Source organism: Macrobrachium nipponense, chromosome 8 (assembly GCF_015104395.2).
Source record: "Macrobrachium nipponense isolate FS-2020 chromosome 8, ASM1510439v2, whole genome shotgun sequence".
Taxonomy (NCBI): Eukaryota; Metazoa; Arthropoda; class Malacostraca; order Decapoda; family Palaemonidae; genus Macrobrachium; species Macrobrachium nipponense.
In genome coordinates, this window is record NC_087203.1 from 108,245,625 (window position 1) to 108,273,080 (window position 27,456).

The window sequence follows — 27,456 nt, forward strand, 5'->3', positions numbered from 1 at the left end:
TTGTATAAGTTGAAAAGTGAGGGTCATTAATAAATCCCCGTCACTGAAACTAGATTAGGGTTTCGGAAATTTTATTTGGATACCAGTTAATTTTGAATGGCAACAGCGAGTAAATAAAATTCCTAGTGTTATTATTATTCGTTGAAAACGGTTTAAATGCGCGTACTCAGAACGGAGAGCCTTTTCAATCCTACTCTTTCGTTTGGATGTTGTGTCACGCTCCAGTAATCTGTTCATATGAAGATTTAATGGTGTTTATGAGTCTTACCTCCATTGCGTATGTGGATGTTTTAGTTCTCTGTAAAAAAACCGTCCGTCCGCCCTCAGATCTGAAAAACTACTGAGGCTAGAGGGCTACAAATTGGTATGTTGATCACCCTCCCTCTAATCTTCAAACATACCAAATTGCAGCCCTCTAGCCTCGGTAGTTTTTATTTTATATAAGGTTAAAGTTAGCCATAATCGGACTTCTGGCCACCACCGGACCGTGGCTGAATCTTTTATGGGCCGTGGCTGAGGGTTTCATACAACATTAAATGCTGTATAGAAAGCTCGAGTGCCATAATAGTGCTTCTGGCAACGCTATAGTCACCAACAACATAGGCCACCACCGGACCGTGGCTGAGTTTCATGGGCCGCGGATAAGAGTTTCATGGGCCGGACAGAACACTCGATTGTGCCGAGGAAACTTCGGCGCATTTTTTATTTGCTTATTTTATCCACTTTGATATTTATTGATTGATTGATTTGTTTTATTTATGTATTTATTTATTTATTTATCCCTTTATGTATTCGCGAGCGTCCCCCCCCCCCTCCCAATCTTTTTTTTTTATTGTACAGAAATTGATATTTAGTCTTCCATCAGAATGACCCAATTCGGTTGTTTTCTCGTAGCTTCTGTTTGTGGCATCTGACACCTGTCATTCAGCAATAATAAACCATTGTCCTTAATCCTGGCCTGTGTCATAGCCTTTGTGTTATGTTCCCCCGAAAAGGTGTCAGAATCGAGTTTTTCTTATCTGGTTACGTGCCATTTATTTAATGTTCATTTATCTATTCACCACTCATTATTCGTTTGTGCTGTCTTTTAAAAATTTTTTTTTTCCTACGTATGGAATGGCATTTGGTTCTGCTACACTTTAGCGAGTTAATTTCCTTTTATATATATATATATATATATATATATATATATATATATATATATATATATATATATATATATATATATATATATATCTATATATATAACATATCCATATATATATACTATAGGGTATCATAATAAATATATATTATATATATATATACTATTATATATATAATCCATATATATACTAGTGCATATATAACATATAATATATATATATATATATACTATATATGCATATAAATACATATATATATATATATATATATATATATATAATATATATATGTATATATATATATATATATATACATACATATATAAATAAATATATATGCATATATATGTATATATATATATATAAATTTTGTAGAATACATTAAGTATTCCAGGATTATGGTACAAAATTCTTATTATATATATATATATATTTTTCGCGTTTTTTAGTGAGGTAGCTGAGCTGTTTTGGGGCCACGTTATATTAAGAGTAATGGAGGCTATTTTGGGCTTAACAGCATTTTAACCCCTCCGGCGAAATATTTTCGTAATCATTTTTGTATCGCTGAACGTTTTGCGTTATATATATTTATATTGGGACGTCATCCCGTTCGCCATGCCCTCGAAATGGATGTTTAACTTTGATCTCGGTTAATAGAGTGGACAGTTTTCCGTAGTCTTTTATTAGATATTTTCTGTTGCGTTTTGGCTCTTACTTGCGGTAATCGTCGCTGAAGTCTGTAGTTTTTCTCTGGCAGTTAATTTTTCAGGTATTTAGTTTTCCTATAAAATAAATAAGCAGAGTTTGATGATGTTCTCTGGGCTAAGGTTTACATATATCTTCAAGTGTCTTTGAAATTGGACCTCAAGGCTTTGTAGTGACAAGCGTATCCAAAAAAGACCAAAGAATTTGAGAAGTTAAGAAGGCATTATGGCTATTACAATTTAATTTATATATATATATATATATATAATATTATATATATATATATATATATATATATATATATATATATATATATATATATATATATATATATATATATGGTGGTACGCTTTTAAATTTTCTTACTCATTTTTATGTACTGTTGAAACCGAAATTGTAATTGTCAGTTGCTATTTACTGGTTTTATATATATATATATATATATATATATATATATATATATATATATATATATATATATTAGCCATAATGGATAAAATGGTCGATGGGCTCGAACCTGAAGAATGTTCTATTTCAGTCAGACCGATGATGTGGGAAACATCTCATGTCTTTCCATGTGTTCAACTTTCTCGTATTCGTTTCGCGTTGTCATGTCTTGTTTTCTGATTATTATTGTTATTAATATTTCACTAGACGAAATCTATTCACACGGAGCAAGCCCACCAAACGGGCCACTGTCTTGAAATTCTAGCTTCCAACGAAAGCTGGTTTCAACCTCCCACCGCAGACCCCACGCTGCAACAATAACTTGTCGTATACAGAGCCAGTGATTTCTCATAGCCCTTTGGGGGCTAGGCGCGAACTGGCAGTGAATGTTCCAAGTTGTTTGCATGGTGCTTTTACGTTGCATGGAACCAGTGGTTATTCAGCAACGGGACCAACGGCTTTACGTGACTTCCGAACCACGTCGGAGTGAACTTCTATCACCAGAAATACACATCTCTCACACCTCAATGGAATGGCCGAGAATCGAACCCGCGACCACCGAGGTGGGACGCTAATACCATACCAACCACGCCACTGAGGCGCTGAATGTTCCAAGTGTGACGTTTTTGGTCTCTCAGTTGCATTGTTGCAGATTCATTTCGTATTATGGTCTGTTATTTGATGAATTTTGGCCGCCTTATCTCAACTATCCTTCCCATTCAGAAGATAAATGTAGACAACGAACGTTGATTACTAAAAACCTTGACAGTTTATGAAATTTGTGGAATACGAAATACGTAAAATGTGTCAATTGTAGGCTGCAAAATGTAAATAAAAGCTGATATACGATTGATTGATTGTGTATTATATCTGGCGAGCTGATATACGAACATCGTAAAATATTGAAAGCTATACAAATCGCGAATAGAATTATAGATAATTATTTAAATCAGTTTCGTGCCCCAAAAAATAAAAATGAGAGATATTGAGTTATATTCTGAAAACAATGTATATGTATCTTGAATTACCTCTGCGTTGTTGACTGATGAGTTGTATAATCCCCGTATACATATTATGTCTGTTTATCCAGAAATGAAGTTTTCTATGTATTTGATGAGATTTTGCGGAATGATTACGTATAGTAGGCTCAGAAATAGGTCGTTGGATTTTGATGTGAATTCGAATCCATAACTAGAATAAGGGAAAGACAGAATCATTTACCGCATGAATTTAATTTCATTTCGCTTTTCAGTCGGGAAACTTTTCAGTGAGATAGCAAGGTTATGCAACCGTGTTTTAAATCTGATCAAGCCATGGTCGCTTCGGTATCTTCGTGCTGGAATCTCTCTCTCTCTCTCTCTCTCAAAAAAGAAAAAAGAAGCCCTCTCTCAAAAACAGAACTCCCTCTCTCTCTCAAAAAAAAAAAAAAAATTAATAGAACAAATATGAAATTCGCCCACTTAGTTTAGACTAATTTCCCTTCTCATGAGATATGTGTGTGTGTGTGACTTCGTTTACAAGCGCGCACGCTCACACACACACACACACACACACACACACATATATATATGTGTATATATATATATATAATATATATATATATATATATATATATATATATATATATATATATATATATTGTTTGTGTGTAAGTTTAGAAACAGCCCGGAAATCGTTCCATCGAGGCGCTAGTGGAACGTGGACATAATGCCATATATTTATTATGTTAGTCATTCTCTCTCTCTCTCTCTCTCTCTCTCTCTCTCTCTCTCTCTCTCTCTCTCTCTCTGTGAAAAAAGGTAGGATCCTGGGAAATAATAATCTTCAGATAGGGAACAGACTCTTTGGAGGCACAAAAACCGTGAAAGGTATTATGAGAGATCAAAGACAAAACTGAATTGGAAAAAACTTCCACTCAAAGGAGGAGTTCTGAAGAGAGAACCTTCTTATTGTTTTATTGTCCCTTTCGCTTTAGCGAGGACTTCTTGCTGCCATTTCGATGTACCTACACGTGCCGGAAGTCTTCATAAGAATTCTTTGTTCTATTCAATAAAGAAATTAAAAGTGACAGTTGTATAATGTATGCTTTTAATTTTCGTAATAGATGAGAATGTTTAAAGCGTTCATATTGCTTTAAATGTTGAAATGTTGTTTGGGAAATATATTAAGGAGTAACGGAATGCTGTTCAATCAGATGGAAAAGTCATTTTGTAAAAGGTTAATCCCGGTTATGGAAGAGAACTGGAGTTAAATAATAAGAGAAAATATGACAGAGGTTTAGTAAAAAAATGATTCTGGGTAGAATGAAAATAATGTTTGAGAATGTTTACCAGCGTTCTTGTTGAGAAGACAACCTTGTCTTTCTTAGTTGTTAGTTTTTTTGTAAAAGAAAACTATTGTGCAGTCTTTGTCTGTCCGTGCGCCCTCAGATCTTAAAAACTACTGATGCTAGAGGGCTGCAAATTGGCATGTTGGTCATCCACCCCCCAATCATCAAACATTCCAAATTGCAGCCTTCTAGCCTCAGTAGCTTTTATTTTTATTTAAGTTTAAAGTTAGACATAATCGTGCGCCTGAGCGGTGCCAAAAACACAGGCCACCACCGGGCCGTAGCCGAAAGTTTCATTGGCCGTAGCTGAGTGTTTCATACAACATTTAAATACTGTACAGAAAACTCGATTGAGCCGAAGAAACTTCGACGCATAGTTTTTTACTTTATTTAGAGGTGAATGACCACGGCGAAGCAATTCAGGTTTTTTTCTTTTTTCTTTTTTTCTTTTTAGGTTTCTGATGTATATATCAGTTACATTTCAGTAGAGCACCGACGCACAAAGAAGTCTAATGACTGTTGACTCAATCGGCTTGTTAAATTTTGTATAAAAAGATTGAAAAGACTGGCAACACAATGCCTCTGTCGATCCCAAAGCCTGATTTAAACAACAGAAAAGGAGAGGAAGGAAAAAATAAATTAGATTTAAACCACAAAGGAAACCGATGCCTGCTTAGAGGAAAAGATGGAATCTGAATAGGTTTTTGGAATTCCCTCATTGTCCGTTAAAGGTGGAGTGTTTGATTGAATGCTCTTTGTGGGGGATACCAAATGGATGAGGGAGTTGGGGGGCAATGGGGGTGATATCTCCCCCACCCCCCCTACACCCGCTGCTTCTGCACAGGTATTTGGGTCATTTGTCATCCCGTACTTAGCTCAGGTGAGGAATTGTAACATTAATAGACTCAGAAATGCTATCTTTATACAGTAATGAGCCTTGTCCTCTGAGAGGCTCCTACACCTGGGACCTTCTCTGCTTCCACGAGAAAGATTCATTATCCAAGACTAATTTGGAACTAAGTCTCATATGTTTTTCCTCCACAGCTTTGCGAGAAAAAGACAAGAATGCTGTATTCCAAGAAAGGTAAGTGAACAAGTGAACGATTTTACTTCAAAAGTCTTCTGTAGATATCATCATCATCATCATCAACTTGTTTTGTTTTGTAGTGCATTATTTTTTTAATCGTGTTCTTAATTATCTGTTTATTTTGCTGTCCACGTCAGTATCGCTCATCTTTTCATCTCTTATATTCATCACGTAATTTATACGTTTATTTACCTATGTTCTGTTTATAAATATTTTATCTTGTCAGTTTATTTATATTTTCTGTATCTATTGATGCTCTGGGACTTCACCGTAGATGCATTTATGATTTATCCGAAATTACACCAGCTGTTATTTAGCAGTGTCCAAAGCCCGCTTTCTTAATTGCCTTAATTAACCTCGCTGGAGCTTAACTGGCTACTCCTTAAGCCTACTCTTCAACAGGCCTATTTTTGAATAGATTATCTGAGCACAGTCTCCCTTGTGTAAGATTTTCCGAACATGGTAACTTTTTTTATTTATACTTCATAACTAGTTTTTTACACATGATTTTATGCTCACTTGTTAACGGTTGCAGGTTACCTTGTTATTGTCATCGCTGTCTTATCCATATTATTATTATTATTGTCTATCACAGTCCTCCAATTCGACTAGGTGGTATTTATAGTGTGGGGTTCCGGGTTGCATCCTGCCTCCTTAGGAGTCCATCACTTTTCTTACTATGTGTGCTGTTTCTAGGAGCACACTTCTGCATGAGGCCTGGAGCTACCTCGGCCTCTGGTTTTTCCAGATTCCTTTTCAGGGATCTTGGGATCGTGACTAGTGTTCTTATGATTATGGGTAAAATTTCCACTGGTATATCCCTTATCCTTCTTGTTTCTATTTTCAGGTCTTTGATACTTATTATTATTATCGCGACTCGAATTCAGTCCCTTAGCAGTCATCGCTTGAGAATGTCCTGCGGATCAGGAGGAAACGAGAGAGAGAGAGAGAGAGAATTGTATTAGCAAGAATTGTATAAGCAATAATAAATCAAATGACACAATCGAATTTTACCATGCCCTTTGGTGCGTTGCTCGCCAGTATAAGCAACAACGAGGAAGTCGTCATCAGAAAAATAGAGAAGACTCTCTACAAGATTAATAGTGCTGAAGCAGCAATCATTTTTAACAAAACATATTATTATTATTATTATTATTATTATTAATTATTAGTTTAAATTTTATTATTTTTATTATTTTACCTTTGTTCTGATATCCTATTATTATTATTATTATTTATTATTATTATTATTGATATTATTATTATTATTATTATTATTAGTAACTATATCCGTATACCTTCATGAGAGATGCTTATATTTCCATATGAGATGAAATTTTGGTCAATGATATTATAGGCCTTTTTTACACTCGTGAAAAAATTACATTTCCAAATATAACAGACAGGCCAATCAAGGAATCGCTCTCTCTCTCTCCTCTCTCTCTCTCTCTCTCTCTCTCTCTCTCTCTCTCTCTCTCTCTCCCCAAAGCCAGAAATCGAATTCCGAGCTCTCTTACGCTTTATATAATATTTCAAGTTCCTCGACCAATTTCAATTCACTTTGACCATTCTCGTCTCCCGCCAGATCACATAAGGACATTCGAGGGGAATTTTTATGTTTGATATTTCGTTTTCCATTCGCCTGACACGCGGAGCGTAATATATATATATATATATATATATATATATATATACTATATATATATATATATATATATATGTATATGTATAGAAGCCACGAGGGAAAGTGAAACACTGAGTAGCTGCAGGATCTTTCGACTCACGTCCTTTACTTAGCAGTTGGTCTGCTAAGTAAAGGACGTGAGTCGAAAGATCTTGCAGCTACTCAGTGTTTCACTTTCCTTCGTGGCTTATACTTTTATTTATGCGTTTATCACGTTCCAAGCTATCATGATGCAGTTTATATATATATATATATATATATATATATATATATATATATATACATATACATATATATATATATATAATATATATATATTATATATATATGTGTGTGTGTGTGTGTGTGTGTGTTTGTAAGTATAATGCATGTATGTGCACAAATACATCAGTCTGTATAAATTGATAATGGATCTTACAAAAAAATATTTAATATTTTACAAGGAGTGCTAGACTTTACTGCTGACCTCCATAGGTTATTATAATTTCATATGAAAAGTTGAACATATTGATGAAAAATCAGGTGTTGAGAAATGCCCTGTTGGGTATTTCTACAGAAGCAGTCCGCACGGACTGCAAGGAACATAACCGCGGATACGACATCCACTAGAGAGAGAATGGGGCGTCCAATGTATTTCGCCGTGTTTAGTACTGGCCCCTGGGAGGTTAATTACAGTCGTCCGAATAAATATTACTTAAAATTCTTGTTCAGTAGGTAAAACTGCATAGAAAAACCGCAACTGCCATAGTCTAGGCCGCCGCGGATACCCTAGATCTACCCCGTGTCGTGTCAAGTTTTGCATTCGAGGAAATTAAGATAGAATTTTTTTTAAACCATCTTTTGGATTTTGTCATACTCAAAACTTCCTACCATGTCCTTAAACGGCTTTCTGTCATTATCTCGGACTACGTTAGTTTTCCCTAGGCACTTTCATTGTACTGGGCCATTTTCTTTGACACTTCGGTAATTGCGTTTTCTTTCTCCCTTTCCACATCCCTCGGCCTTCGGCCCTTTTTAATTCAACTTCCCCCTCCAACACACATTTTCAATTGCAGATGCTTTGTATTTCAATATGTTTATTTCTTTCACTTGGCCCTTACCAGAAAAAAAAAAAAAATTCAGATGCTTCTCGTCTTCTGATTGGCCCATCAAGTTACACAACACTCGAATGACGGGTTTCCTACTTATGCTATCTATACTCATATTGTTATTAACTGTTTATATTTGCCGAGAACTTCTTTTCCCGATTGCTTTAGATCGCATTCTGGATATTTTATTGCGTAGTGGAAGGTATATGTGAGGAAAACTGTAATGTGTCAGCTTATTGCTTTGAATTCATTCTTAAACTGTGATCTTTATCGTGGAATGAATGATGCAGGCGTGTAATTTGTTTTTAATCACACGTTAATTTCTTGCGGAATAATACAGGAGGACATCGATGCTTTCAGAAAATTAGAAGGTCCAACGAGGCCTGAACCAATGACTAACAGAATAAATAAATAAATAAATAAATAAACAGATTAACTATATTATATCACTGGCATTAACATGCATTTGACGACCCGGTTGTCAAAGAGCGCAAGATGACGCCGTTGAAATTGATACAGATCTGCCTCGCTTTGAAGACCTCTGTTGGAAAAGGTGGATTTCTCGGTTCACCTTCAGCAGAGAATTGCCCTTCGAGTCGGGCCCCGTCCTCGAAGATTTCCCCCGGGATGGTACTCCGACAGGATATATTACCTTCGGTATTATGTGCGCCATAATTTTTTTTATATTATTATTATTATTATGTGCAGGAGTCTAATAACACGAGATTCTAGAAGTAATCCTGGTGGTTACCCGGGCGTATGTCTGAATACTTGACGTGGAAGGGTTTCATCCAAGAGTGGTTTAAGTTTGTTATTTGCGTCTTTCGTAAGTTGCTTATATGAAATATTAATATATGACATTACTGGAGAAACTAACGCACAGTTATGTAACTGTATAACTATATTTGAAAATCAAATTATACGGAAATCTTTCGGGTATCCGTGCGACTCTCTGAAGCTATCTACAGAGATTTATTAATTGTTAATATTTCTCTGCTGTTATACAACTGTAGATTTTTGTGCCGATATATTTGGGAATATTTTCTCTACAGTTACATAACTGTGGATTTTTGTTTCACCGTTCTTAGACTCATCCTGCTATGAGTACTTATTTTCATTTTACGTTATAGTTTTACTTATCAATTCATCTGCGCTTGTGAAAGTGTCACTGCAATGAGAAGTGCGTTGAAAATTGGTTTGAATGAAAAAGATAGCGGCTTGTGACCGTTCCGCGTAGGTATATGAAAGTATTTGTTAATAAGAATGAGCAAGATTATCGTACGCAGGTTCTTTCTTTGTTCAGCATTTATTATTAATATATATGTCAATGACTTGTTTTATTTCATTTCAGGATCCATCCATTTTTTTATTATTATTTTTCTTTAGTTTTTGGTTTTGCTGTGAGTAATGTATAACCCAATGTGTAAAGATTGCTTTGCTTATTTAATATATATATATATATATTATATATATATATATATATATATATATATATATATATATATATATATAAACATATTATATTATATTATTTTATTTTCAGAAGAACAATTATGAATATCAGCGTCGAGTTAGTTACTAACGCTGGTCTGTTGTCGAGCTGTCCTTAACCTCTAACGCTTTGTATTATGTCTAGGGCTGCTATTATATTGCTGACTATGGGATATTTACTTTATCGAAAATGCAAAACATTAGTTTCAAAAATGGGACACCTGAAAATAGAAAAATACACACCACACACACACACACAACCCACACACACACACACACACACATATATATTATATATATATATATATATATATATATATATATATATATATAAAATTAACATTCGGCAGTAACAGAGCATCTCTTTCACGGAAGGAAGCTTAATTAAACCATAACTACAAGGACAATTTATTACAATAACATTCTTTCGCAGTAAGTCATCTGAAATCAGCATTTCGAGAACTACCGTCAATACAACTTATCTTACAATGGATCGATAATATTATAACAATATAAATAGGAATAAATATTTAACAGAGAGGAAAATATCCCTCCAGACGAAACGATGCAAACGCAATGTCGCTTAAATATAATTGTCATGAGTATTTTATCAGGCATTTGGCTTCTCCTCCTCCTTCGGAGTGAGTTTTTGAAGTGAAGTGAGTATTGAGTTTTACTATAGTAGATTCACATCAACCGTGCATTTGATGCCTAGGCCAGTCCCTTACGACGCTCCTGATTGGCTGTTGATAAGCCAGTCACAGGGCTGGAAACTCAGTCTCTCTCGAGAGTTCACGTGGGTAGAATCTATATTCCACCTCTCCTGAGGTATACGTCTTTCAGGAGAGGTGGAACATACATCCTGCCGATGTGAACTCTCTCGAGAGATTACAGACATCAAATCCACGGTTGATGTGAATCTACTATAGTCAGTCACGTCGTGTCTTCCCCATTAGTGAGAACTTGAGGCGAGTTGATAGATGTTTCTGTACTTGTCGATGCCGTCTACGAGGTCGTGAAGGACAGGTACCCAGCCATACCAGTCATCTGTCCAGGCCTCAGATATCCTGAAAATAGAAATGTAAATCAGTAGAATGAATTGTGCGGAAGTAACTTACATACTGAAATGAAATCCTGTATATATATATATATATATATATATATATCCATATATATATATATTATATATTATATATATATATGTGTGTGTTGTTTGTGGTGTGGTTATCTTTTATATAATATACATTTATATAATTTATATAAAATATATATAATTATATATATATAATTAGTATATAATATTATATATTATATATATTAATAATATATATATATATAATTATATATAATGACTGGAAAAAAGTTCCTGTTAACAAAGAATTCCATTCTAATAATTAAGGAAGCCCTCATAAAAAACGCCAAAATAAGAAAGGTAACTTGCCTACTGAAATTAAATCCTGTATGTAGTATTATATATACATTAAATATTAAATATAAAAATGTTTGTATATATATTGACTGTAAAAATTTCTTACAACAGAATTCCATCTAATGAAAGAGCCCATAAAACCGCTAAAATATAGAAAGAAAGTATACTATATTTCAGAGACTGCTGTCTCTTTCCTCAGCAGTCTCTGAAATATAGTACTTTCTTTCTATATTCTTGCGTTTTTATGGGCTCCTTTATTAGTTATTATATATATATATATATATATATAAATATATATATAGATATATATATATATATATATATTATGATATATATATAATTTCCTTTGCAAATGTGATGAGTATGAAGAAATTTTGACATTGATGCAGGATTCGAACCTGCATTCAAGGCAACAGAACGAAGTGACTCTATCGACCTGACCACGAGAAGGATTCGAGAAGTTAGAAGGGTGTACATTAATATATATATACTATATATATAAATTAAGAAAATGAACCTATTAAGTTTTGGTACATTTTAATGTTCCTGTATGCAGTAAAAGACGTTGAAATATATGAGTGCTTATTTATTCGAGAGAGTAAAGCTAAAGATCATTACACTGGGTGAGACCAGAGTGTAATGGAAGGCTGCTCTGGACTGCGAAGGACGAAGAGTAATTGTGTTCTGAGATGACTAAATGATCCAGCCAAGGAAGGTTGTAGTACCTCTCGCGTTCAGATGTTGTGAGAATGGACTGTTAGTCCAAGGATAGTGTTGGTCATGTTCAGTGTGGAAAGGGAGGAATTTGCAGCATTAATTATAAATATTCCTAGGGTGAAAAAGAATGTGAGTGAAAGAGAGAGCTTCTGAAAGTCTTAAATCTGTGGCTGGTGCACTTGGAGAAACAATGGAGCTACAAGGAGTTACAAGGATTAGGATGTCTCAAAGACTTGTTAGTTCATCCTAGGAGACATTGTGTGCTCACTTATCAGTAGGAGCAGGTTTTACTGTGCATTCGCAGTATCCTAATGATTCTGTCTAGCTTTCTTTTAAACTCTTCCACACTGTTGCTGTTTACACGTGGCACATATCTTGTATGTAAAGAAGTTCCCACAATGGGATTGTTGTATCTCTTCAGTTCTAGTTTCCATCCATTATTTCTTGTCTGGTTTTCGTTTAATGTAAATAGGTCACTGGAAGCCTCGGTGATGCAAAATTACGTGGCATAACTGGTGCATTTAGACTAGTTGGAGTACATGACAATGGAGAGAGTTTAGAAAGATATTCTGAGAGAAATTTGTGCGGAAAACAGGACTTATGATAGTTTTTTGGGAAGATAATAGTAAGGGAGAACTATTTAGTTAAACAATGTTAAGCACAAAGTAGATGAAAGGGTTAAGTTGTTACGTATAATGGTGACGAGTTGCTGAAGGACATAATTGATCATTGTCTAGTTGAACCTAAACATTAAATAGAAGGTAGATTTTTTTAGGTAAGTTCAATCCGGTCCTATGAATGTACTCAAGACAACTATATTTGATAATGAAAAAGAGAACCGCATACAGGAAAAGCTAGATAAATACTAAATAGTGTTAAGGACACTTTAAGTGGAATGAGCGGATAAGTTTTGTACAAGATTCAAGGAGGAGAGCGCTCGTTGGTACCGATGTATAGGAAGGAAAAATAAATAAAAGCAGTACAAAGTAAGATTATAAAAGGAGAGTTTTAGTGAAGGGAAAAAATATGATTTCAAATTAATTTGTAGAACAGATGAAAAGGATATAATTATAGGATAGATTGAGTAGACAGTTACGAAGTGAATAAAAAACGGTCGAATATCTTGAATATTTTGGAGAAAGTCTACTCAAGTACTTTAGAGGGAAAATTGTATCTAAGGAAAATTAATGCAGAGACTGAAGTTAATGAGCAAATGGATCATGTATTGTGCTATTTAGAAGGAAGACAGAGCTGTCTTTAGGAGGTGGATATTTCGAAAAACTTTCTACTGTAGAAGACTGCGAAGAGGTAGGTCTGAACGATCGAAGTGTAAATGGGTAAAGAGAATTTGAGAAAGATGGTGGATTATAGAGTAATGAAGCGTCTGCATTTTTTCTGTAAACAGTGCGTGAATGACGGACCGGTTCCAAAGGAATGGCTGAATAAAATATTAGTTTTTTTCTTTTTTGTTTTTGTTTTTATAAAAGGTAATACAGATGAATGTAAGAATGACAACCATACCATTATCTGTATGTTTCATGACAGCAGTTAGTAAATAAAGATAACAGGAAATTCGTGGATAAAAAAAAGCATTGTGGGTATTAGCAAGGAGGATTTTGCATATTTTCAAGTGTTTTCCGCTAAATTTGGCTTTTAAGAAGTTTGAAGGAAAATAGAAAAGATGTGTCGCTCTCTTTTATCTAGGTAAAGATCCATAAAATTTCTGAAAGTATAATGTTGAGGGTTTTGAAGGTATTTGTATGTCATTGTAAATGTTAAACGAATGGAAATTCATTTTTGGAGGCATTGAGGCTGTTATGCAGCGGATGAGGGATAAGTAAAATGTGTAACCCCATAGGCGAAACACATAAGGTGTTGGAACGCCTGTATACAGACCATCTAAGGGATCAAAATATGTAGATGCGTAATGAATTATAGAGGAAAATCCTATATGATAACGAAGTGTGAATATGGAATCAAAATCAAACAAAAGCACTGAAATTTGTCGCTACACTATATAAGGGAAGTTAGAAAGTGTAGAAGACTAGGGAATTAACTGACGTTTCTGTCCTGGCTAGGATTTGTTTATCGTTGTTTGTTTGTTGACTAAAGGCTCATGTTCGAAGCCTGGCCGAGCCGGAAGCGCTAATTCAGTTATAATTCCCGGTAGGTGTGAGTTGTTCCCAAGGTAAAGCAAAATTCATATTTGTGGTTATATATATTATATATAATATATATAATATAATATATAATATTAAATATAATATATATTATTTACCTGGGTATACATATATATATATTATAATTTTTTTTTATTTATTTAAAATTATTTGATATTACGTACACTTTATATTATTTGTATACGTACAATATAATGTAATATTATATGTATATTGCTATTTATTTATTTAATTATTTATGTGTGTATTATATATATATTATATATATATATATATATATATAATATATATATATATATATATATACACTAAAGAAAAAAAACAAAAGCTACCGATTTTAAGAAGAAATAATACTGACAACAAGAGAAAATTTTACCAGATGCCGTAAAAGAAACCCAGTCATTATTTTAACAAACGTTGTATGGCTAATCGCACACTGCCGCTTCTGATCGCCATTCCCCAGCAAACACCAAAACCCAGGTTCACCAATAATGCGGTGCATTGTTGCAGAGTCACGTAATAACGGCGGTCGGATGTTCCAAGGTAAACCCCGGGCAGTAATCTTGCATTGAGGAACCGCAGGTGTATGGGAGTTCTTCAGTTTGATGTAGTGGGGAAGGAAGGCGTGGTTGGTTGGGGGGCGGTGGGGGGGGTTCTTCGAGGCAAAACTATAACTTTACGGGGAAGAAAAATTGCCCCCCCCCCCCCTCCCCCCCTCGTCTAGGTTATTTTCATCAGGTTCGCTTCAGCCGCTGTATATATGGGGTGCATGTGATATACTGAATCAACTGCACTGTCATTGCATTGGTGGTTTGGACTAAATACCCGAACCAATGGGAGATAACTGTTGTTTTTTGGTCTGTGATTTTTTTCCTCCGTCTTCTTTGTATTTTTAATTTTTTTTTCACTAAATCCTCATTTTCAGTTTTAGAAAGCTTGTTCTTCTCTTATATCTACCCACTTTTTTTTTATTACCTTTTGAAAGTTTGTCATAGAGTCCTCACAGAATTTGTACTACGTTCCTTTGGAATATTTTTATTATTTCGTTCTATTAATTTCTTTGAATTTAATCGTCCAAGTTCTGATTCTTTAGAACACGGCGTTTTATCATTCCCTTTGAGAATTGCATTTACCGCTCATCCCACGCTCTTTTTAGTTTTCTGTGAAAGAAACCCATTGTGCCCTGCTTTTGTCTGTCCTTCCGCCCTCAGATCTTAAAAACTACTGAGGCTAGAGGGCTGCAAATTGGTATGTTGATCATCCACCCTCCAATCATCAAACAGGACAAACTGCAGCTCTCTAGCCTCACTAGTTTTTATTTTATTTATGGCTCAAGTTAGCCATAAACTTGCATCTGGCAACAATATAGGCCAGGCCACCACCGGTGTGTGGTTAAAGATTCATGGGCCGCGGCACATACAGCATTATACCTAGATCACTGAAAGATAGATCTGTTTTGGGTGGTGTTGATTATATGTTGATTGCGCTGAAGAAACTTCGGCGCATTTGTTTACCGGTTATCATCTCGTTTTTATTGTTGCAATAACTAGAAACTTCCCATCAGCAGAGTTTCTTTTAAGCATCCCTTCATATTTTTTTTTTAACTGCTACATCTTTAAAATGCTTCGATAGTCATTTTAATTTCCCTTTTTTGTGGAATGATGGTAATGTACATCTCTGCTTCCCTAATATCGTCTTCGGACTGTCCATTTTTGTAGTCTAATTTAAAAATCTCCCTGAATTACGGTAGGAATTGCATTTTTGTTCGTTTGAAAATAAGATTCACATGGTTATTTTTGTGATTTTTTAAGAAATATTTTTATCTGGTAGAATTTTTTTAACATTTATGCTTTTTTTGTTTATCAAAATTATTCACACTTTTTTTTATTTGTGGTTTTCTAATCGGAGATAAAACTTATTCTTAGACTGATCTCAGCTGATACCTCGCTAATATCTGGCACAATTTATATTGAAGATATAGTTTCTGAACTGTAAGGTGATGGAGGCATACTACTCTCCTTATCAACGTGTTTGTGCAGTCTCCGTTTGATAAAAGTCTTACAATTACCTTAAATCTCTTGAATGTAATCATATAGCATAAAACATATATATATTATATATAATATATATATATTATATATATATATATATATATATATATATATATATAATTTTATTTACTTTCTGTGAAAAGCCATTTCAAAAGATAAGAAGTTATGGTCACAGATGTTCTTTTAAGAGTTTTTACCTGAATGTTGCGCATTTTAATTTCAGTTACTTGCAAATAGCCCTCAATTTTATCAACTTGTATTCTTACCGATTTTTTTATTATTTTTCATTTGGCCGTTCGTCTTATTTCCCAGTTCTCTGTACATTTTCGAAGCTAGTTTGTTGCAAGACGATAAGAATGTGTAAGAACAACGCCTTTTCTCTATTTTCATTGTATCCAATCATCAAGTCGCGTTGTTCTTGCTTCCATCCGATAGAGCGTTCCGCGGCCTTTCCGCCGATGTACAACACATGCAATTCCATTATTTGTACGTCTTAATATATCTAAATATATGTCTGTAAGAAAACACAAATCTCCTGTCTCACTGTCTCAGAGTCATTTCTGTTCACGGTGCGAGTCTGTACTACTTATCCGTCCGCATCTGTTTATGGCAACCCAGTTTGTTCGTAAATAAATTATCAGTATCCCAGATACCTGTCTTAATCTCTGGACCTCACAAATTATTTAAATTGCATGCTGTGAAAATATCCATATTCAGCACATTTTGAATATCTGAAAACTAGCACATTTTAAAAGTAGAAAAGATGCATGTTCAAGAAGATTATAAGTATAAAAGTTCCATGTTCAAGAAAAGTACAAGTAGAAAAGTTCCATGTTCAAGTAAAGTACAAGTAGAAAAGATCCACCTTCAAGAAAAGTACAAGTCAGCCTTAAAATATGATAAGTTTTCTTTTAAGTTCGCAATAGTAATAGAAAACGGATGTTCAAATGTATTGATAACGATAATATTTGTTGAAGCCACCAGGCCTTGTACTTATGAGTAATGAATTCTTTAATATTAATACTCGTATAGAGTAAATACCATCTCAAAACACCATAGAAGAAAACTAATTCTAGTACTTGCTAACATACGTTGGACAACTCATCCGACCGATTTACGACAATTTTACGATCACTCAATTATTGCCAAATATTTATTTTCTATAGTCCGCAGATAATTATTACTATTTCTTGTACTGTGCACCATCCCTTGTAAGAGCAACTAATTATATTACAGCTATATAGAATAACAATTATATTGTTGTCAAGAGGTAGTTAATAAAGAGAAGAAAGCTATCAGGAAATATTTATAGCTGTTCGTTACACCTGTTAGCAAATTAAAAGTTGTAGGGGACAGGAGGGCTAAAATGTGGCTTTGAATTATAATTGACGTGTTGATATCACATACATCCGTCTCTTGAGTGTTTCAATCACAACCAGTATAACGAGAGAATCATTTTATGATTATATATATATATATATATATATATATATATTATATATATATATATATATAAATAAAGTTAATATAATGGAAGATAGTTGAAGATTTATTTTCCTTCCCTTTTCCCTAACTATGGCTTTTTTTCTTTCTTTCTTGTTAATACTATTAAATATTCTGAAAAAAAAACTAAACTCCTAATTATTAATTACATTCCCTAACAGCGTATTTTCTTGCATATGAATCATGCATTCATAATACAGAATTACTTAGCAATCATAACCCCATCTCCCTCCCTACGCCATCGCCATCATCATTCTCTCTCTCTCTCTCTCTCTCTCTCTCTCTCTCTCTCTCTCTCAAAGGCTCGATTACATATTCCAAGAATCTTCCCATTCCTTTAATGCATCAACATACGTCTGCGAGAAAACTGTTGGGATAAGTTGGAATTCGGATGACTGACAACAGTGGGATTATGTATGTTATGGGACTCCGTGGGAAGGTTTTACGACTTATAATTTGAGGGTAGCGCAAGAAAATCTCTATGAGTTTTGAAGCGTGGAGATTGTGATTTCAGACAGTTTACTACCATCGTTGCTTTTAGTTTTCTGTGAAAGAATACTATTGAGATGGCTTGTCTGTCCGTCTGCCCTTTTCTCTCCGCCCTCTGATCTTAAAAACTACTGAGGCTAGAGGGCTGCAAATTAATCATTGTTGATCATCCACCCTCCAATCATCAAACATACCAAATTGCAGTCCTCTAGCCTCAGTAATTTGATTTTATTTAAGGTTAAAGTTAACCATGATCGTGCTTCTGGCAACGCAACAACACAGGCCACCACGGCCGGCTGAGTGTTTCATGGGCCGCGGCTCATACAGCATTATACCGAGACCACCCAAAGATAGGTCGATTTTCGGTGGCCTTGATTATACGCTGTACAGAAAACTCGATTGCTCCGAAGAAACTTTGGCGCATTTTTTTACTTGTTATTTCTTGCTGTTCATTGATATTTTATTTTGCTTAATGCTAACCTGGTCGTTTTTGACGTATTTTCATAGCATTTGAAAATACGTACAGATACGACAAAAAAAGCAAAAAGAGCCAGTGCAGGTTTGACCACGTATAAGAAGGGAAGTTGATATATCAGTTTTCTGTAGCTGCAGGGTTAATGACTGATTTATTTCCTGGAATTCGATATCGCAACCTGTAATGGTAACGGGACGTTATAAGTCACCAAGATTTTTAGAGAAATAATTTTTTTTTTTTTTATTTATTTATTTATTTATTTTATTTATTTTTGGTTTTTTGTTTTTTTTTGCTATAGTGCTATTTGCTCAAGAACACCTTTCTACCTCCTTCGTATTTCTTTGCGCTGAGTATTCTTCGTTGTTGACTCAAATTCTCCATTCATATCCAAATACTATTCTCCTTGCATTTTAATGCATTTTTATGTGCTTGTTAATTTATTAATATGTATTATTCTTTTTTTTTTAATAAGTGGGGTCTCTCCTTTCTGTATTTCCCTTTACCTCGTCTTGATTCTTGTTTTGCAATTGAGTGCTTGAAGAAGTTTCCGTCTTGAAGGATGTCCTTATTATTATTATTATTATTATTATTATTATTATTATTATTATTATTATTATTATTCAGACCTATTTATATGGAACAAACCCACAGGGGCCATTGACTGGATTCAAGCTTCCAAACAATATTCTTTGGATATTGTTTGGAAGCTTGAATTTCCAGTCAATGGCCTCTGTGGGTTTGTTCCATATAAATAGGTCTGAATAATAATAATAATAAGATTCGCAAAATAGAGAAGAATCTCTACAAGTGTAACGCTGCTGAAGTAGCCATTACTTTTAATAAAGTATGCTTGAGAGAGGGTCTGCTTCCTAAGTACAATAATAATAATAATAATAATAATAATGACATCCTTCAAGACGGAAACTTCTTCAAGCAATCAATTGCAAAACAAGCGCAGCAACATTAATAGGTGATAGTAGTAATCAAGGTCTATTAATCAGAAGAAGTTCTGATCCCAAAACATGTTGATAAGAGGTTTTTAAGTGAGAAATTACGATGGTCTTTATATTGTCTAGTTACTCCTTAGATGGTTTGCTATTTGACAAGTGCTATTGCTACTGCTGATTCCATTGATTCTCTCTCTCTCTCTCTCTCTCTCTCTCTCTCTCTCTCTCTCTCTCTCTCTCTCTCTCTCTCAAATTTTTGCTGAGTACTTTGTTAACTCAGAATAGCGTGGAACGCTTAAAAATTTTATGCCTCCCCGATATTATCTGCTTTTGATAGGTACAAAAGGCTGGGAAAAAGGATATAAATTATTTAATTATATTCCCCTACCTACTTACTTTTAACTATAATGATTTTATTAACTCCAAGTGAAGTGAGCTAAGGTAGCGACTCGTGACTCTTAAAGTATGATTCGGTTTATTTTCTCTATGATTTGCATTTGACCTGTTCATGTAAAATTTGTGTGTATCTGTAACTCTTCTAGACAGAGAATACCACAATTAACTCGCCAAATAAAAAAGCAACAGATGACTAATTGGATATCCATGTATTAATTACCGTACGGAGGAAAACAAGGATGCTATGCATTTAAATACCGTAATTACATGTACGTAATGAAGTCACCCGTTATTTAATAAGTCTTAAAGAGAAACACCGAGTGCTGCAGGTTTTAACGTGGAATTTGTGGTTTTAAAGTTTCCCTGTTTTGTTTAATCTGTGTGGGAATTACAATGACGTAGATAGCTGACCACCGAAGTCATTAACTCACCCGTGAAATTTTGATGCTGCAGAATAGACATAATAAGGGAGATGCTCTCGAAGGAGATACTTGTGGACTGTCTAAAACATAGACAGACGGGAACCCCAGACTGGCGTTAAGGGCTCCCTGGCGGACGGCAAATATAGACAGACAGAGATGGAACCCACACAGATGAAGCCAAAATATCTACAGACGGAAACATCGACAGATGGACTGCAGACAGAAATCTGGTACACGTAAATGGTAATCCAGGCAGGCTGGAACCCCCATAAACTGGAAATTACATGCACTGGAATCTAGGCTCTTGACACTTCACTGAAGTAGAGTTAACACTGGACGAGGGTCAAAGATCATAGAGCTTCACGTGATTTCTGACAATAAAAACCAGCCGTGTTTCTCTTTCAACTTAAGTAAGTGGAGAATCCAAGAATACAAAAACTTGAAGCTCCACAAAAAAAAGACATTTTTCTTTCCTTTTCTGAGCTGTTGCTGTCTGTTCCCGAACCATATCCACAGTTAAAAGTGCATATTTCAAACCCTTTATGTTACAGCTATGCTACTGTTTGGGGGACATTTCCTGTAGTTAACATGGGCGAAGGAGCTCGGGGATGTTAGATTGGTTGTTATTCGAAGTTTTTGCTCTCTCTCTCTCTCTCACTCTCTCTCTCTCTCTCTCTCTCTCTCTCTCTCTCTCTCTCTCTCTCTCTGTAATAGCGAAGGTTTTTGAAGGGCTTCGGTGTTGTATAATTATATGAAGTGGTCACTACTTCTCTATATATATTTATATATGTATGTATGTATATATGTATATATGTAGATGAATACACACACATACTTTATATATATATATAGATATATATATATATATATATATATATACTATATATATAATGTATATATATATATATAATATATATATATATATATATATATATATATATAATATATATATATATGTATATTCATATGTATGTAAACTATTGCCGAACTCAATGTACTGTTTCTTTTTAAATGTTAAACACTCAACGCCTACTACTGCTACATTATAGGCAATAATTTAAGCAATCGTATTCATGAATAGACTTGATAAAAATTCCTTTGCATTTTTACAGGCTCATCATGTTAATGGATTTCGGGGTTTCGTAAAACTACAACAATTATGGCATTGTGGTTAAATAAAGTTTACTTGGATCAAACATTGTATTATTATTATTATTTCGTCTATCTCAGTCATCCTATTCAGTTGGGTGGTTTTTATAGTGTGGAGTTCCGGGTTGCATCCTGCATCCTTAGGGTCCATCACTTTTTTCACTATGCACTGGTATCTAGTTTTTTCAGGTTCCTTTTCAGGGATCTTGGGATCGTGCCTTGTGTTCTTGTGATTATGGGTACAATTTCCACTGGCATATCCTAAAGTCTTCTTAATTCTATTTTGAAGCCTTGATACTTATCATTTTTTTTCTCTCTTTCTTTCTCATCTACAATGGTGCCCCATGGTATTGCTTCATCAGTGAGTGATACTTCCTTCTTGATTTTGCCAATAAGCGTCAAGTCTGGTCTGTTGGCACGTATCACCCAAGCTGTCCTGATACCATAGTTCCAGAGGATTTTTGCCTTATCTTTTTCTATCACTCCCTCAGGTTGGTGTTCTAACCAACTGGTGTTTCTTGCACAGGCTCCAGTGTAAGGCTTTTGCAACTGAATAATGCCTCTTTGTGTACTGGTTCCATGCAAGCGCCGGGCATTCGCTGGCTATGTGGTTTATTGTCGTGGCTTTCATACTGCACTAACTGCATATGGGTGAGATGTTATTTCCATCTATTGTTCCTTGGACATATCAGGTTTTTAGGGCCTGATCTTGTGCCTGTTAGCATTCCTTTTGTTTCATTCTTGAGTCCTCCCTCTGTAGCCATTGCCATGTTTCATTGCTGGCCAGTTCTTTAGTCTATTATTATTATTATTATTATTATTATTATTATTATTATTATTATTATTATTGATTGCAGGTCCACAATAATATCGCATGTGAAGTATATAAAGTGTTTAATGATAATAGCTTTCGAACCCTGCACCAGGTTCATCCTCAGCAAAGTGAACATTATGAATTTAAAATCTTTCGAAGTAAACTTCTGAATAGACAATTATTCCACTATGACGAACGCAAATGAAGGAAGCGCTCAACAGCCCAACTAGGTGATTCCGTTGTTGTTCGAATTCCTGCTGGTTATTCTGCTGGAACGTCTTGTTGGCTGTGATGATGCTGCACGGTGTTCCCTTGGCGATGCGGCTGCAATAATGCTGGACATCACGTCCCCGTGTTGTAATCTGTCTGAAGGAGGAGAGCAGAAGAGGGGGCAGCATCAGCGGAGAAAAACAGAGCTTGTCTTAAGATTAAAATTTTTAACAAAGTTTTTAAGAATGCAATAATTGACTAATGGGTCTTCCCCAACGAACGACTTGTTACCGTAAAAAGCTTGTCCTAAGTTTATGGCGGCACCTTCCACTAGTCTTCTTGTTTGGACATTGTTATTTTTAAAAAATTATGTTAGATCCATCCCAATTCGGTCTATGGTTGTTCTTAAAAGCATGGGAGACTATTGCATTGTTCTGTGCATGAAGTGCATATGCTCGTTTGTGTTCCTTTAATCGGGTCGGTAATCCTCTTCCACTTTCTCCGCCTGATGCTGCCCCCTCTTCTGCTCTCCTCCCTCAGACAGATTACAACACGGGGGACGTGATGTCCAGCATTATTGCAGCCGCATCGCCAAGGGAACACCGTGCAGCATCATCACAGCCAACAAGACGTTCCAGCAGAATAACCAGCAGGAATTCGAACAACAACGGAATCACCTAGTTGGGCTGTTGAGCGCTTTCCTTATTTGCCTTTCTCATAGTGGAATAATTGTCCTATTCAGAAGTTTACTTCGAAAGATTTTTAAATTCATAATGTTCACTTTGCTGAGGATGAACCTGGTGCAGGGTTCGAAAGCTATTATCATTAAACACTTTATATACTTCACATGCGATATTATTGTGGACCTGCAATCATTGTTATCATTTTCGACACTGAAAATTGTGCCCATTATTATTATTATTATATATCTTGTAGTTAAATTATTATTATTATTAATTATTATATGCGCATGGATGCCTGTGTAACAAAAAAGGGTAGGCTTTCACTAAATAAAGTGTCTAACCACGAAAAAAGAGAAAAAGTCGCTAAGTGAATAGAATTCGAATGGAAAGCAGACGAAAGTGATTAAGTGACTTAAAAAATGGATAGCAGACGAGAAGTATATATGGAAAATTAAGGCATTTAGAAATGACCTGTATGAATATTTGAAAATATTCTTCATGATAGGCAACGGTTTATATTCCATAGAATCTAAACCATTTACTTGTAATCGGTCATCGAAGTGGGTTTCTATTCCTCTCATAAAGGCGCTCTTCTTTTCTCGTGGCGTTTCCTGTAAGTGAGGATTATAGAAGCTATTGGCAGAAGCCATTACAGCGCCAGTTGATGTATATCGACGAGATAGCCATAGATTTAGTTTCTTTCACTCCAGCGGTTTTTATGGTCATTACGCGGTCGATTTCGTCCAGAATGTGTCTCAGTCTCTGATGATATTTGTCATCGAAGTCTATAATGCCACTGATGAGGTCCGTGGCCGCACCTCGTTCCTGTGTAGAGTTAATCTCACAAGCCAAACTGAGACCTCATCCCTGGTGACGTCACAGGTGACGTCACACAAACACTACCGAAAGAGAGGACGGAAAGACGTCATGCGTTCCTCCGTCATGCGGTTAACCCAAATCATACCAGATTTTCCCCCAATATTTCTTTTTATTTTTTTCCCCATAGAGGAATGTCTTTTCTAAATCTTCGCGTTCGCTATAGGGCCTCGAAATTAGAGAGTGGACAAGTTTCTTGTCATTTTCGTTGAGCTGCTATAGTTTCATCGTATCTGTTCTGGAGGAGCTCGATTGAAGTGTACTGATTTATTTTATTTTATTTTTATTTTTTTATTTATTTATTCATTAATTTATTTTTTGTAACCCACTGCCTTCGTCTTGACCAGCCTCCAATATTTATACTTGAGTATTTGGATTACGTTTGTGAAAACATATTAGATATCTTCTGTACTTAGGAATTGGAAAAATTTACTATTATTATTATTATTATTATTATTATTATTATTATTATTATTATTATTATTATTCAAAGAAGATGAACCCTATTCATTTGGACCAAGCCTACCAAAGGGGCCATCGACTTGAAATTCAAGCTTCCAAAAAATATAATGTTCATTAAAAAGAAGGTAATGGGAAATATAGAAAGAAGAGATTACTCATTAAAAAAAACCATAAATTAACAAATTAGTAAATAAATAGATAGACATTTTTTAAAAAATATTTGTGACTGTAACATTGGTATCCTAATGTCGAAAGAGCTGCCAGCTTATTTGTTGCTGACTCCTCAAATCCTTTGTAATGATAAACCTTGAGGCGTTTCAAGACACCGTTCCATACCTTGACAAAGAGTTTCACCAAGCAACTGTGTGTGTGTGTGATTATTATTATTATTTTTTTTTTTTTTTTTGTTTTTTTTTTTTTTTTTTTTTTTTTGCCTCGTCTTTGCCACTGAATTGGATCGAAAAGTTTGCCTCCGGTCTTGAGGTCTCTTTTTGACGCAGTTTTCATTCTGTTTTAGAATGACTTGGCCATAGATGAAATCGCCTCATATGTCTTCAGACTTGTGATATCTGTCTGTCTCTCTATACCTAACCACTTATCTATTTATCTATCTATCTAACTATCTTTCTGCCTATATGTAGTCTGTTTACCCAACCACTTATCTGTTTAGATATCTACCTAACTATCTTTCTGCCTATATCTAGTCTGTCTACCTAACCACTTATCTATTTATCTATATATCTCGCTATCTCTCTGCCTATCTATTCCATTTTTTTTATCTATGTCTATATGTCTGTCTTTGTTTATCTGTACATGCGACTTCCAGAATATTGAGAATATTTCTCCCTTTCGATGGCTCTTACCCGAAGCAACAAAGTCGACAGGCAAGGTTAATGACGTTCTTAACCTAATTATACTATTTATAGTTTACTAAACTCTCCTCCCCAAACATTTGACAGCAGAGGAAAGAAGGTCTCGCCAAAACCCGTCTTTGTGATTTTAGCAACATGAAGTATTTCAGAGAACTGTAGTTATCTTCAGACAAATTTTACACTGAAGGCAAATCAGCTAATTCTTCTCGGCGTTTTCACTGAAAAGTTTGAAAGCAGCGCATTCATAAACCTCTGACTACGCTGCTTTCAGACTTTTCAGTGAAAACGCCGAGAAGAATGAGCTGATTTGCTTTCAGAGTAAAATTTGCCTGAAGATAACTACAGTTTTCTGAAATACTTCAGCAATTGTCCTACAAATGGTTTTCTTTTTATGGAGCCATTTTTAGCTTTATATTCCTTTTACTCGTGCAGGAATATTTTATTCTGTCAGTTTAACGTCCAGTTGGTTTGTTGTGAATAATAATAATAATAATAATAATAATAATAATAATAATAATAATAATAATAATTAAATCCGAGTGGATCTTGTGTGTCCTCCCTCGGGTGACAGTAGGGGAGACATGCCTGACACAGCCACCCTCCACCTGCAAAGCGAGTTACTAATGTTGTTTGTGCGTGTGTGGGTTTGTGTCTGTGTATTATGTATGTGAGTGTGTAAACCACTTAGTACGAAGGTTTACTACCGGGTTAGTATTGTAACGCAAGCCGTGACTTAAGATGATTAACATGTTAATTATCAACATCTTTACGAAGCAAAAGCTATTCACGAACATTGGGACATTAATAAAATATAAGGTTTTGAGACATCCTAATCCTTGTAACTCCTCGTAACTAATTAATAAGGTGTTATCACAGAACATGAATATGACAAACAGTCAGCGGAAACCTTCATGAATTTCTGCTTGATTACTGACTGACTAAAGAATAGCATCTCATGTTGCTTCACTGCAGTCATTTTAAGTTTTCTGACAGAAAAATATCGAGATGGTTTTCTGTGTGTCCGTCCGCCCTCAGATCTTAAAAACTACTGAGGCTAGAGGGCTGCAAATTGGTATGTAGATCATTCAGCCTCCAATCATCAAACATACCATATTGCAGCCAGTTCGCCTCAGTAGTTTTTATTTTATTGAAGGCTAAAGTGAGCCACGATCGTGCGTCTGGCTGCGATATAGATGCTAGCAACACAGGCCACCACCGGGATGTGGCTGAAAACTTCATGGGCCGCGGCTGAGACTTTCTTACAGAATTATACGCTGTACAAAATTCTCGATAGCGCACTTTTTACTCGTTGTATGTTAAGTAAGGTCGATGTATGGTCATCCAATTGATGGAAATAACTAAGGGGGAAGTTTTGATCTTTGTACGTTACCATTGCACGTTGAAATAAGCTACTTTGAAATAGAACATATCATATGAACATGTCAGACATCCTGCGGAGTGCTTTATACCTGCCGTGTACTTTTTGAGCTTTACCTATATTTATATGAAAAACTATACAACATTCGTAATTCAGCTAAGAAGATAATGTAGGAAGCGGGAATCAAGTTTTGTATCTTTAATACTGCAATTATTTATTGCATAACATTTTAACAAAAATCATGTAGCCTTTGTGTCAAAATAATCATCACGGGTGGTGGATAAAAAAAAAAATCGGCAATATTTGTGCAAGAAATTAGTCGACTAATTGCGGTCTCGGCGTGGTTTAGTTACGAGGGGCCCAGATATTGATTTTGTGGTGCAATTATGAACAAGATGAGAGAGAGAGAGAGAGAGAGAGAGAGAGA

General features: G+C 35.0%; 1 protein-coding gene across 1 annotated transcript in view; it reads right to left on the reverse strand.

Moving 5' to 3' along the window:
* Positions 1-10,442: 10,442 nt before the first annotated feature.
* LOC135223319 (uncharacterized) overlaps positions 10,443-27,456 on the reverse strand; it is a 37,217-nt gene continuing 20,203 nt past the window's right edge. Inside the window, exon 3 of the mRNA XM_064261781.1 lies at positions 10,443-11,043. Coding sequence (XP_064117851.1) covers positions 10,929-11,043 — 115 coding nt within the window. The 3' untranslated portion in view covers positions 10,443-10,928. The remainder of the gene's footprint in view (positions 11,044-27,456) is intronic.